Below are 15,169 nucleotides of genomic sequence, written 5' to 3' on the forward strand. Positions count from 1 at the left end.
GTGGTTGAAACGCTTTGATTCTAAACTGTTAATGAACCAACCTATCAAAATTCTATAAAATTGTCCAAAGTTGTTGAGCAAACGAAAAAGAAAACGTTATTATCCAACTTTGGGACAATTGTAATAAACAGCCCAATGTCCCCTCCCTCCCTAGTTTGAAATACTATGGATGTAAGAAGTAACCTGTATATAATGTGTCAGTTATGGTTACTTTATTTTAAATGTCATATGGTAGTCAACAGCATACTACCAGGTCTAGCAGGGTACCCTGGATTTTGTAAAGGGAGGGGAGATGTGTTGTAAAATGTTGAGAGAAAGGTTAGAAAAAACTTCACAATTTATTATGAATTTCAGATATTTCCAGTCAGGATATGGAAAACATCATGAAACTAAAGGGATAAGACAATGGCCAATGTACAATTGATGTACATCCCCAATGATTATACACAAAATTACCCCTTACAACAAGTGGTTGAAACGTGTATACACTCAACTTAAAGTGCCAAAGATCCACAAGGTTGTTAAGACAAAGAATAAGAAAACATTATTATAAAACTTTGGGGACTAGTTTAATAAATAGCCTAATGTCTCCTACCCTCCCTGGGAAAACATAGAATAATGCATTTAACATATATGTATATTTTATCAGTAAAATGGTTACATAATTGTATTTTATATTAAAATAGGAAAGAAAGGATGAAAAAGGTCTTTATTATAATTAAGTATAATTATAGACAAAGGTCATAATACCTTAATGTAGTAAAAGTCAAAGTTAAAGATTGTTAGCTAGGTTTTTATATCCATTTTTGGTTTAATAAACATCCATTTCCTTGCGGCAACCCAGCAAAATTAATCTACTTCTTGTCACACTTAAAACATTGTATTGTTCACAATTTTACACAATCAGCACTTGAAATTTGTCGACATATACAGATTTTTACCCTTTACATGGGAAAATCCCTTAATTTCTATGTGGAACACATATACCCCCCTCCTTCCTTTCATTCTATAATACAAAGTAGTAATGTTTTGTTTGTCATGATCTCGCTAGCCAAAGAACTTACTGAGTTTTTCATTTTAGTGAAGCTTCATACTGGCACAGAGATGGTTTTAAGATATTTTATTCTTAAATTTAAATCTTGTTATGGTTTAACTCTATTTTACTGACCAAGAAACTAGTCGCTATTTTTTTATATTTTGAAAATCATTGCAGTGTATCTCTTAGGTTAGTTAGGAAACAGCCCCGCGAGAAAATAGCTCTCATTGGGACTATACATAAGGTAGAAATAAGATTGTGGGGACATGGGTGCCCCGCTAGCAAATCATGGATAAAATTCTTTTCTTTGTTTATCATATGTAAAAAATTTGTTGAGTCAAAATTGTTTAGAATTTGCTGAACACCTGTTTATGACATTATTCAATTATTCATCTTTCAATAGGGGTTTTACAGATTTGGAAGATTACTGAACAGCAGAAGCGAAGCTACTTTTTAACTAGAGTTTGTCCGTACCCCCAAATATCATTAATCTGAACCCAGTAATAGTGTCGGACTGATTATGACGTAAAAATAAAAATTAGCCAATGAGAGGCAATTATTGACCAATGGTAAAATTTATAGTGGCATCTCATTGGCTAATTATTTTTTTACGTCATAATCAGTCCGACACTTTTACTGGGTTCCATTAATCTCCTTGTCATATACAATTCTTAGCTTTTAAAGGATTTTAGAATATTTATCTATTGCATCGTATTATAGACAACTTTCCACAGATAGAAAAATTAAAACCTGTAAGATTAATAAAGCCCGGACCAACAAACTGTGTTTTTTTTATATTTATATTTCTCTAATACGATACGACATGATTTTTCCGTATGGCTCTGAAGCTGTTCTAATCCAGCGGATATTAATAGGTTTTTAGGGGCAAGTTATTTGTTTCCAAAAGTACTTTAAAAAAAATGTATGCTATTTTTTGTCTTAATTTGACTTGGGTCAATTACTGTTTGTGTAGATTGTCTAAGTTTAGGTAAAAAAGTTGAAATTTTTGTTGATATTCATGCAGCAAAGCAAAGTAAAGGAAACCGCATCGCTAGGTTAATGGGTTAAGTCAAGTTAAACATTAGAGATAAGATATGTAGAGTGCGCATTTCCTACTAATTTATAGAGTTAATACAATTAAGGTAATTCATTCTATGTATAATATTATTGGTTGTCTGTGAATACAAAGCTAGGAAGTAGCTGGTTAAAACCATAAAGATTCTAAGAGGATAGGCCTTAACAAGATAGCACGATAGATTTCAATTCAATGATTATCCAAACTTGTCATATGGCCATGATTTTATAGGCTGAGGGAATAGTCACAAGCAACTAATGTATCTAATATTAGACCAATGTACACAGTACCTTCATTCTTTGATATTCTGCAACAAAAACCAAACCTAAATTTATACAAACTTTCTTCTTACACCCACAGTGGGCTATTGTTAAAAATGTGGCTAAAATAACGTAGTTTATAAAAATCTATCACTAAACTAATATCAAGAACGTCTAAATTGGGAGAAGGAAAGGGATGTTTATTACCCCAAGATCTTGCACCCCCTCCCAAAAATAAAAATGATTAATTGGTTCTATTTCTATATATTTATCAGAAAATTATATTTTGTCCAATTTTGTTTGTCAATGGACGGGCCACAGTTCACTACAAGATGTAGAATGCTATAATAAATGTTTTTAAATTTTTATATTTCTTCCTACTCATCAGAAATTATCTTAGAAATTTTTAAGTTGTCATTTTGTCCGCAATATTTGACCACTGAGCCAGTGTGCACTACGGGGTGTAGAATCTAATTATCAAAGTTTTGGTAAAGTGTGTAGAGAGTCAGGACACAAAGTTAACTTGTATATCTATCTATCCATCTTTATTCATGCCTTATATCTATCTGTCTATTTATATTCATGCCTTATATCTATCTGTCTATCTATATCCATGCATTATATCTATCTGTCTATCTATATTCATGCCTTATATCTATCTATCCATCTATATTCAAGTCATATTCATCTATCTATCTATATTCATGCCTCATATCTATCTGTCTATCTATATTCATGCCTTATATCTATCTGTCTATCTATATATATTGTGTGTAAGGTTAAGCATAAGCTTAACATGTTTCATAATCTATCTATGTGATTGTAAAGATGATGGGATTGTGAAGATTCATAATTATTCTGTGTGTATTTATTATTATTATAAATCTCAATATTTTTCTATTAAAATACCTTATAAATCCGCGCGTCAGCTACATGAAAGCCTTGGGGAAATCAACCTCTTACAATTTTAAAAATCATCTGTAAGTTCAAACCTGACCCAAAATATTAAAGTATCCAAACGGGTTTAAATTTGAAGCTGTATCGCGATTCAAGCGCGGCTACCAAGCCCTAATATTAATCTATCCATATAATCCTAAATATAAATTTCTGATCATTTTACTTTCGTTAGTTTCTTTTGAGACAAAAAAAGAATTTGACTTTAAGTAAATCTAAATTTTACATACATTAAATTAAAAATGCTCTCTGAAATTGTAGGTAAAATATATTTATCGATTAAGCTTGCTGTAATGTTTAATAGGTTTGTACTGGAAAAATGAAAGGTTTATTAAATCCGGCAACAGATACTGATCTAACACCTAAACCATGTATTGACCTGATTAAAAAAGTTTTAGTCTCGCAGTAGAGTAGTGCCTGCCTAGTAGAATATTAGTTTATAGAAGATGCTGCCAAATTTTCATACACACCAGAATAAAATTTAGACTCTAAAATTTAACATTTGAATTTAACCTTTTTCCTAGAGAAAGAATTTTAAAATTTTAGACTATATTTTAGTTCTAGTTGCTTCGCTTCTAGCCTCTAGAGATGGTGAAGGATTTCAAAAAAAAATAGCCTAAAACCAACCAAAGACATATTAAGCTTTACTGATCAGTACTCTTCAAGATCTTAAGCTGCAGACAAAAAAAACCTTACGACTTTATATTACAGGATCATGAAGTTCGCTTTGTGTACAATAACATAACTATAATTGAATACTTTTTATTTGCATAAAAACACAGAAAAACGTAAAAAATAATTACATGTTTGAATGTAGGAAGAAAGAAAAGTTTCATGTTAAATGTTCATATACTTTTTAACCAAACCCTTGCTAATGTATTTAATTCAGACCAAAAATGAATCAATTTGGACAAAATTACTTTAAATGGAGTAAATTTATTTATTAATCATTTATTTTGTAAATCATATTAAATTTACCTAGCAGTTTAAAAGATTAAATAAGGATACAATATTTTAAAGATTTTTAGTAAAATTTGATAACTTAAACAATTAGCTCCTGATAAATTTGCAGCCTGTTAAACCATTTGCTGTTAATTCATTAACATGAATTGAATAATCGTAATTATTATGAGAATACTGTTGTATGGCAAATAAAAATTTCTAGAATTTATGCTATATAGTCGACAAAACAATGAATTTTGTAAGTCAATAAAAACTTCCATGTTAAACAGTGGGTTTGTTAGCACTTTAGTTCAAAGTATACTTTCGTGACAATGTGTTTAACCGAATATAACAAACTCTTTTTCCCTTTTACTTTTCTTTTTTTTTAATTCTTCTAACCAAACCTACACTTTTTAGTAGCGAAGCTACTCTATAACTCACAATAGCCACCTGTTTATGCGCCTTTATGTAAAAACACCTTAGACGGATGACTGAAATTTACGTTGATTTACCTACTTAATTGATATATCAGATTTGAAAATATGCATAAATAAAGCCTTGTTATTAGGAATCACCAGCAGTCTGATTAATTCATCTTAAAAAGACAATTTTTCTGTGCTTTTACTTTTTGATGTTGTCATCCTTGTTACTTTTGTTTTGCTTAATTTTGCTATAACCAAACCTTGGTGTAATGTAGAAAACTTGTTGTATATTAAGGCTAATTGAATAATTACAAAGTTTTTTTTGGTGATACTGTAATCTGTCAAGCAAAAACAGTAACTTGCATCAATCCAAATTATTACGAAAATGTTATGCCTGTTTAAGTAAATAAAGTCAAGGATTTAAAGGAATAGTACAGTGGCCGATTATTTGATGTACATCCCCAAAGTTAATATACAAAATTACCCCTTCTGTAAATTTCAATTAGTGGTTGAAACGTATTCATTAAAAGTCCCCAATGTTGTTAAGCCAACGAATAACGTGATTTATAAAACTTTGGGGACTTGTGTAATCAACAGCCCATTGTCCCAACTCTCTCTGAATTAAATCTGTAATTTTTCAAAAAGCTTCAAGGCAGTTTTAGGCTATTTATAAATCCTCCAAAAAATCTTATCTACATTAACTTTATACTTTTTTAAAGAAACAAGTAAAATAAATCAAAATTTGTAAAGTTAGACAAATTGTGGTAATAACAACCTGTTTAATTCAATTCAAGCTTAGAACAACAACAACAAAAACTTTTAACAGTTTTTTTCAGGTGCCTTGTTACACAGACAAATATTAATTTTTTATGCTTTACATTTTTTAAGATTAACTTATGTCTGCGCCTGTAGCATCTAGAGGATCTGAATTTAATAGAGTAGGAAAAGTGCAGAAAAACCTTTCATACATAAAAACTAAAACTAAAATAGCCCCAAACCATCTCGAGACCGATTTGAAGTTTATCTAAAATTAACTGGACTAAAGTTGTCTTTTAGGTTACAACTTAGAAGATATGGCTATGAAAAAATGTTTTAAAGTGAATAGTAATTAGTTTAACCAATGAATTAAATGCCTTGGCATACCCAGGGATAAAGAGATGGGACAATAGGCAATTCATTTTACTTTCTTTGACTTAAAACTAGAACCAACTTATTCGTATATCCCCTATCTTAACGTAGAACGCCTATTTAAATATTAAACTCTTTGTTAAAGTCTAAAAGACTCTAAGTTCATATTGCTACAAAATTATACTTGACAGTTATTAGTACTTCAGACTTCTAAGCTATTTAGCTAGGGACCTCTATTTTATTTTTAACAATAACAAGATAATTAGAATCTTCAGTTTAAAGAGAGAGAGAGAGAGAGAGAGAGAGAGAGAGAGAGAGAGAGAGAGAGAGAGAGAGAGAGAGAGAGAGAGAGAGAGAGAGAGAGAGAGAGAGAGAGAGAGAGAGAGAGAGAGAGAGAGAGAGAGAGAGAGAGAGAGAGAGAGAGAGAGGGAGGGAGAGAGAAAGAGAGGGAGAGAGAGAAAGGAAAAAGGATGATATTAAATGAAAGATAGTTTGTTTAAAAATAAGCCTGAATTACTGTCTACAATTTATATTTCTACAAAGCAACAAAAAAAGTTATTCGAAGATTTAAAAAAACTCATTATATTCTTATTTGTTTTGACAAGTTTATAATCTAATAAGGGGTAATTAATTGCTTATTTATTTTGAGAAGAAAAAATTATGAAATCATAGATTTGTTTGAGTTTAAAAAAGATTCAAAGCCACATTACTAAATGTTATTTTTTTAACATAGAAATATAATGTTTTGTTTAAGCATCTGTCTTTTTATTTTTGGGGGGAGGACAATTCAACATTGGATGGTAAACTTTATAATTATAATTCAGAATACGATGACAATACAATCATGTTATTTTTAGTAGAGAAGCTACTCTATTGGGAAAACGTGATTTTCTCGGCTCATTTTCAAGATAGACGCCTAAAATTTTCAGGGATTAAATAAGTTCCCATTCTTCATATTTTCACCAGGTTTCATCAAGATATGTTAATTAATTGGTGTGCTAGATCGATTCCTAGATTTTTAAGTTTTCATGATTTTCTCTACTTCTATAGTTCATTTTTTCCTTATGCCTATCCATTATTTTTAAGCTTCGCCACTTTTGGATGTTGTTATCCATATTTTTTTTTATATAATTTAGGCAAGTTTTGATTTCCAACTTGATTATGTATGATGATTCCTGTAATAGTTATATGGTGATTGGGAATTATGTTATGATGATCAAGGCATTTTGTGATTGTTTGTTTTCATCATATTGTATATAAAATATTGTAATTTTTAAAAATCAAATTTTGTAAAAATAATGTTTTTAATGATATCATATTTCGTTGAATAAAATACAGATTACTGAAATTTTGACCAAAAATCTAATTAGAATAAACCTACTAATTAAACAAATTTTTATATATAAGTTTCATAATCATTATTTTAAGTATATATAATCTTAAAGGATGACAACATCAATAAAAGTGAAGGTAGTAGACCCATTAGTTGTTCGTAAAAAATCTTTCTTTATCGTTTTAGGAATTACAATTAAAAGTAAAACCTGTAGATTATTCAACGTTGTCGAGAAGCTAAAAGTCCAGTATATTTTAAAGAGTCTTACAGATCTTTCAGCTAGTGTTTATAGAGTTGCAATATTTCAAAGATTGTACCTTGTAGCTTCAAGAATCGTCATACAATGTTTTGTTAATCTAAAGGACTGACAGACAAACGTACACAAGTATAGATGCTTTGTTTATAAAATGAAAAGTATTATAAATAATGCTGAAATCATTGTTTAACAAAGAAAAACAAGGATGAAAAAATTTATAAAAGCGAAGCTCTGAAACGGTAGGACAAACAAACATTGACAGTTAATTTTAGCAGGGTTCGGAAGCCGCGCCTCAGCCGCGCATAAGCCTCAGTTTTAAACCTGCTTGTGAGCATAAAAAAAATTTCAGAAAGAAGGATTGTCTGCTAAAGAGCAGTTTTATACATCCAGCTGAATTTTATAGTGATAACATGAAGATTTCACTGAGGCTTACACGCGGCTTACGCGCGGCTTCCGATCCCTGAATTTTAGATTATCAGAACTGAAAAATCAGAACATATTTGTATAAATGTCGAATTAAAACTGTAAGTAAATTTGTTGAAAAACTGCTTAAATACAGGTTAATGTTTAAGGACATACTTGCGTTTTAGGACTTGATTATAGATATGCTTCGCTTATGACATTGTACTTTGTTGTCCTAGGAATCAGTAGGAATCAATCGGATAATTTTATCATATCGCATACAAATTTGTTGTTAAAAAAGTTAAAAGTCCACATGTTTAAAATGGACGTACGGATATTCTGGTAACGGTTATAGAATTGCTACGCTTCTTAAATCGTACCTAACTACTATAGGAATCACCATGCAAAGTTTGAAATCGATAGGTCAATTCTAACATTTCTAAATTAACGAAAAAAAGCTATCCGTTACAGACGTACGGACGGACCGACCCTAATTATAGAAAAGCTTCGCTTTTAAAAAGATAAAACATTGCACTAAAGCAAATCTTTTTATGGTGAAATTATTAGAAATAATAGAATGACAATTGCAAACTCTAAAGGAAAAGTTGCAACAGAGAGGCCAATGGAAAAAAGAGATCAATAATTGAATTTGTAACTTATTGGTAAGTAAGCACTTTTACTGCTAGTTTCTATCTTTTTAAAGAAAAAAAAGTTTTAATAGATTTTTAAGCAAAGAACCGTAGATTTTTAAAATAAAAGTTGTGTTTCTGATGGCACAAAAAAGAAAACTATTGTGTCTCCTTCTTTTCCACCAATTAAAAAGCCCTCAAAGGTGGTATTATTGTATGAATAATATACATTTTTACATAAACGTTAAAAAAGCGATTTAATCAGGTTAAGTAACCCATTTTTATTTTTCCTTCCTTCAAGTATCAATAAATTTTAATTGTGTAAAACATTTTCTAGTAAGGCTTCGAACTCGCTTATTTTCCACTGGATAAGAACCGGTTCTAAGTTATATTGAAAAATCATGTATAGCATCGTATTACAGACAATATTCCAAGAATATTAAAATAAAAATCAAAAAATTAATATCCGCAGAAATGCGTAAAATAACTTAAATATATCTTGAAATTGTGAAATTTTACCTATTAGCCCAAGTTCCAACACAAGTTAGGAAAATCCACAGAAAAACCATGTGGGAATGCGCCATTTTAAAGCCCTTTAATCACAGCTCTTTTTTTCACTATGTCTCTATCTTTAAAAGAATAATCTACGTTGAAATAATTACTTATCTCTAAGCATAATGTTTAAAAATTATAACTTTTTAATTAACCATATAACCGCGCAACCTCGCTTTAAAAATTCTATTTTTATCACTTTATGAGAGTTCGCTTTCGGTATAACATAGACTATCTTTCAGGTTATGAAATTTTATCTTCTACATAATTTCTTTTTTTATCACTAAAATAATATTGATTTGGTCTATAAAATCTGAAATATTATATATTATGAGATTTTGGTCGGTATCTCTCTTTGATAGCAGATACAGGAATAAACTAAACCATAACATTTGAGAGACTTTAGTCTATAGTAAACCATTCTCTCTCTCTCTCTCTCTCTCTCTCTCTCTATCTCTCTCTCTCTCCCTATCACCGTCTTTATCTACATTTCTCTACGGATCTCAAGAGTACAGTACGTCCGTACCATCCACCATTGAACCGGTGAATTGCTCGAGTGCTCTCCGTATACAAAATCCCCTCCTCCCGACCTCCGTAAAAATTCCCCCAAGCAACCTTCCCGAGGTTAGTCTACTGTTTTTGTATCCACTCCCCATCCCCCCGTAAAAATATTAACCAAATTGAATGACCACGATTAGGGGAAAGAGGGGGGGGGGGAGGGCAGGTATGAAAAATATGATGATAATGGTTAACCCTATCATCAGTGGGGGTGTAGGACGTAGAAGAGGGAGGGGGGGGGGGGCTCTCCTGGGGAGCATTATAATGGATGTTTAATTACGGTACGAACTAATAAATTTGATTATACAAAGTTTTCATAATAACTCATTGGGATCTACGCAATGAAAAGTTACTTTTGTTGCTTAAAGGCTTGAAAATAAGGGAATCTATAATACAAAGTAGAATGATGTCTGTCCGTCCGTCCTTTAAGATCTCGGTAACCACTGAACCGATCGGATTCTACTCTTCAGGGAATAAACTCTGTTCCTGTGGTGGTTTTAAGCTATTTTCTTGGGGAGTGGGACACCCACAACCCCCCCCCCAAAAAAACAAAAAAATCCCCCCACCATTTTTTTTGAGCAAGTTATTTTAGAATAAATGGCAGGACCAGAAATACTTTTTTTAATTACCTCTAGGGGCTTTGCTAGGGGAGAAGCCTCTAATCTATAATACAAAGTAGCTTGATGTCTGTCCGTCCGTCCGTCCGTCCGTCTAAAGCTTAAGATCTCGGTAACCACTGAACCGATTGGATTCTACTCTTCAGGGTATATACCTATCGGTCCTGTGGTGGTTTTAAGCTATTTTCTTGGGGGGTGGAACATCCCGAACCTGAATAAAATTTCCTGAATGTAACCGCGTGCACAGGATTTGTAAGGAAGTACGGGAAATAAAACGAAAAGTCGAACATCCCATCAATTATTTTTTGGTACTTTAATTCCCATAGTACAAAATTTAGGGGCTTTTTTTGTTTACTCTAAATTTTGCATTTTTAAGTATAATTTGGTTAAAAATAATAACTTTAGCATCTAGACAGGTGTAAAATATTACACAATAATTAACATGATTCATCATGTCTACTAATTAAATATATAACAAGGATGACACTATCAATTTACAGAGTAGCAAATTTAAAACGAATTAGATAGGAGGTTTCCATAACCCCCCCTATCTTACCCCATTTTGTAATAAATAACAAATTGGGGGGGGGGGGGGGGTATTGTATTTTTTCGTGTGTTTTACATTAGGTTAGGTTATATTGGTTAAAAGGCCAGAATTGTTAATCAAGCCTTCAGGAAGCCTTTCTTGCGGGGATCTTCTAAATTTGTTTAAAGCAAAGTTGCAATTGCTTAACGCTTGTTGCTACATACACATATTGAAATAATGCAAATCTATTCCTAAATACTTTCAATCATTCCTATTTGATACTACAGATCACAGAATTTAATGGATAAGACAATGGACAAATATTGATTTACATCTCCAATGTATCCAGCTAGCATGAACCAAAACAAGCAAGATTTGATAAAAGTAACCAAAGTTTATAAGACAACGAACTAGAGAACGTGCTCATAAAACTTTGGAGACATGCATAATTTTGATCTGCACTTCAATATCCTCTGCCTCTAAATTACGAATATAAAATGCATAAATACATGTTATAAATGATCAATCCTATTATATAAAGTAGTAAGCGTTTTTTGTCTGTCCCGAAGGATCTCGCTAACCGCTGAACCGATATTGTTCTCCTTTACAGAGAGGCTTCTTATAGGTCCTGGGGAGGTTTTAAACTATTTTTGGAGAGGGTTTCTTCATCCCCTCCCCCCAAAAAATATGTTTTTTTACTTCTTTGAAACTCAATTTTAAAATGGGATGAGGTCGACTTTTCCTCCTCCTACCAGTGCCCCTAGAGGCTTCTAGGGGTGTAGCCGCTAGTGTTATGAATAAAGCAAAAGAAAGAGACAAATTACCTTTTCTTGTTATCTATTATTATACATATACTTATGTAACAAAGTTTTATACCAAAGAACAAGAATCATTTTAACCACTCGTAGGGTATTACAGAAAAAATTGCTAATATGTTTTCATACAATCGTCGCATAATTTAGCGCAAAAATGGAATACACATAGAGAGTGAGAGAGATGAGAGAGAGAGAGAGAGAGAGAGAGAGAGAGAGAGAGGGGGAGAGCGAGAGAGAGAGAGAAAGAGGGAGAGAGAGAGAGAGGAAGAGAGAGAGATAATTGAAATAGAGAAGGGGAAATAGAAAGAGAAGATAGAGAGATAGATAGAGAGAGAGAGAGAGAGAGAGAGAGAGAGAGAGAGAGAGAGAAAGAAAATGAGAGAAAAGAGAGAGAGAGAGAGAGAGAGGGAGAGCGAGAGAGAGAGAGAAAGAGGGAGAGAGAGAGATAATTGAAAGAGAGAAGGGGAAATAGAAAGAGAAGAGAGAGAGATAGGAAGAGAAAGAGAAAATGAGAGAGAGAGAGAGAGAGAAAGAGAGAGAAAGAAAGAAAGAAAGAGAGAAAGTGAGTAATTAAGAGATAACCAAGAAAAATAAAAAATATACACCCAATAAAAAATGCTTGATACATGACGCAAAACCAATGAAAAAACCTACATCCTAGACTTACAGAATAGTTTCGCCACAAAAAAAGAATATCTAAGTAGGAATATATAATGTAGGACAAAGTGTCAAAAGTATTACTATTGATACACTACTTTTTGCATTCTTTTAGATTTTTTTCCTGTTCTTTTAGACATTGTTATAAACATTTTTAGAAAGTAGCGAAGCTATTGTAGATTTATATCTGTTGGTAAGTGGACATTACATTTTCTACGCAAATTGACAAGACACAAAAGCAAAGTTCACAAAAGACATAGGTTGACCTATCTTTATGTTAAATGAATTGGTCACCCTCCAAAAATCCTTTTTCATAGGTGCTAGGTATTTTTTCCAGTTTTCCATTTTTTTTTCAGCGGAAAACTGTCTAAAGTACGATGCGATAGAGCCTTTTTCTGTTAACAATTGTAAAAAAGCTTTTGACAGAGTTACTCTTGGATGATTGAAAGTAAATTGAACGTAAATAACGATCTTCGAAATTCATAATAAGTTGCATCTCAAAGAATAAGATTATTTTCAAATTTTCATTTTCTCTTTGCATATCACGTTTTCGAAGAGCGCATAGACTAATTTCTGAATTATAACTTCATTCAAAATAATGAAAAAGTCAAAAATTGCATTTTTATTCCAAAATTTCAACCATAAAGGTCGATAAGGCTGTCCTAACTCATATTTGATTGTTATGACCGCATGTGACCTTGTTACATTGCACGGTCATGCAGTTTCTAATCCGATATTATTTGATTATTATTCTGAATTATATCTTCATTCAAACTAATAAAGAAGTCAACTATGGCAGTGTTTATTCAAAACGGCAACAAAGAAATTATTAGTAAGTTTTTTTTTGTTTTTCAAAAAGTATTTAAAAGTCTGGGCTATGTGGTTTACGAAATATTTACAAATCATAGGAAAAGTCACTTATGCACCCCATATTCGGAAAACTATATCTCAGAAAGAAATACCAATTTAGGATAAATTAAAATGGCTTTGATTTAAAGTTTTAAAAGGCCTACAGAAACCTATTTTTCTTTTTCTTTTTTCTGTTTTTGAGAACACTACTTTTTCTTACTACTATTCTTCAGACAGGTTTTTATGAATTCTGACTTAGTGCAACTTTTATTCTATAGTTTGGTGTTCTTATAATTACATCTAAAATTCAAAATTAGCAAAGATATCATTAGAATTTAAATTATGAAAAAGTTTTATATTAATCTGTCTGTAATAGTCTTCTTTGTGGTATTGGTCTTTTTAATTACCCTTTGACTCTTATCTAATTTTTTTTACCCTCTCTCTTATTTGTCCATATTTCATTTATTCTTTCCATTCATTGTCATCTAATTTACCTTCCTTTATTTTGTTCCCCTTTCCTTTCTCATATAGCTATAAACTATGATGAATATCATATGATTTTTTTTCGTTTTTCCTTTACCTGAAGTAAATGCTTTAATTTTTTTGCTCATGCACATATACCTGTGTCAAATTCTATGACAGGTTTTCCACTGCACATTTCCCAGATTTAAAGTCTTTTATATTTGTGTGATTTTCTTGGCTGTTTATAAAATGAGATGCCCTGTAAGAACGCTCTATTTTTTTCTTTTTCTTTATGCTCTTTTCATATAGTAATCTCTTTCACACATACAAAAGTGTCTAAAATTAGAGCACCAAGCATCCGGAATGGGAATATTAAATCTTATGAAAAACTATTTTGATATGTTGTTTCATAGTTAAAGTTACATATTGTAATCAGGGATCTTTTGGTATTATACATATAGAATGGAACTGTTACAAAAATATATCTTTTGTATCACCTCTAAGCTGATATACAACCAGACCAAGATAGCGCGCATATTGATCATGTGCATTTACTTTTTCTGTTTCAGGCGCGCACAAATATAAGACCAGACAACCAACATTTTTAGTTAGTCTTGTTATATCTTTATATGTTTCATGTTGAATTTATCAATATAGTGATTTTGTAATCAGTGTTTTTCTTTTAAAAGTATAATAGAAAATACATCCAACAAAACGACCCTTTCTGTAGATTAAAAGTATTGGTGGTAAGGTTGGTACCAACCAATTAAACCAAGGTTTGATAAGAGTACCAACATTTTTAAGCCAACAAATAAAATAACATGATTTTGAAACATTCTAATATCCCCCTTTTTCTCTGACGATATTTCTCTAGCTGCAATGTCCCTTTACACTTTCAATGAGTAAAAAGAAAAAATTTTTTATAGAACAAATTTTAAAAAAATCAAAGCTACCTCAAAAGCAAGAATGAATAAAATAAAAAAATCAAATCGACACATCTGATTTATAAAAAACGAAGGAAATCCTTATATAAAAGGATATTTGTCTGTCTGCGTGTACCAAAGTGTACCTTGTTTACCACTGAACCAATACGATTCCTCATTACATAGACGCTTCTGAAAGGTACAGGGAAGGTTTTTAATTATTTTGGGGGAGGGTCCTGTCTCTCCAAAGAAGAATATCCCCCCCCCCCAAATAACAGTTTTTTTTCTTCTCAATATAAAACTAAAATTTTAAGTGTATATTGAAACCCCCCTCTCTCAAGTACCCTCAAGAGGTCTCTAGGGGCGTAGCTGCTAGAGCATGAAAAAAATGAAAAAATCTAATTTTATAATGTAATTCCCAAATACATAATGAGGAAAATCATCAAAAATCAATTTTACAAATATCCATATTATAATATTTATCTAAAAAAAGAAATGAAACCTTATAGTTTAATATTATTTCATTTTGCATCATCAAAAAAGGATAAATGCATAGATTTATTCTAATTATAAGTTTATTTTATGCATTTTATACTGTACTATTTTTTAAATTGATAATATCTTAAAAACCCGCGATTTTCAACATGTAAAAGGTTCGAATTGCCATCAACCTGTGATAATAATATATTCCTATTAAAGTAGTAGTAAGGTTTTTTTGCCTGTAGCTTAAGAACTTGGAAAATACTTCTCCGAAGTAGTTGATTTTTTTTTTC

The 15,169-nt window shown here is 31.4% G+C and overlaps 1 protein-coding gene across 1 annotated transcript in view; it reads right to left on the reverse strand.

The window, feature by feature from the left end:
• LOC145313210 (ephrin-B2-like) overlaps window positions 1-9,400 on the reverse strand; it is a 43,672-nt gene extending 34,272 nt beyond the window's left edge. The window contains exon 1 of the mRNA XM_080152501.1: window positions 8,957-9,400. Within this exon, the coding sequence (XP_080008627.1) occupies window positions 8,957-9,021 (65 nt within the window). The 5' untranslated portion in view covers window positions 9,022-9,400. The remainder of the gene's footprint in view (window positions 1-8,956) is intronic.
• Window positions 9,401-15,169: the final 5,769 nt, after the last annotated feature.

Source organism: Acartia tonsa, chromosome 3 (assembly GCF_053477335.1).
Source record: "Acartia tonsa isolate MP-2025a chromosome 3, ASM5347733v1, whole genome shotgun sequence".
Taxonomy (NCBI): Eukaryota; Metazoa; Arthropoda; class Copepoda; order Calanoida; family Acartiidae; genus Acartia; species Acartia tonsa.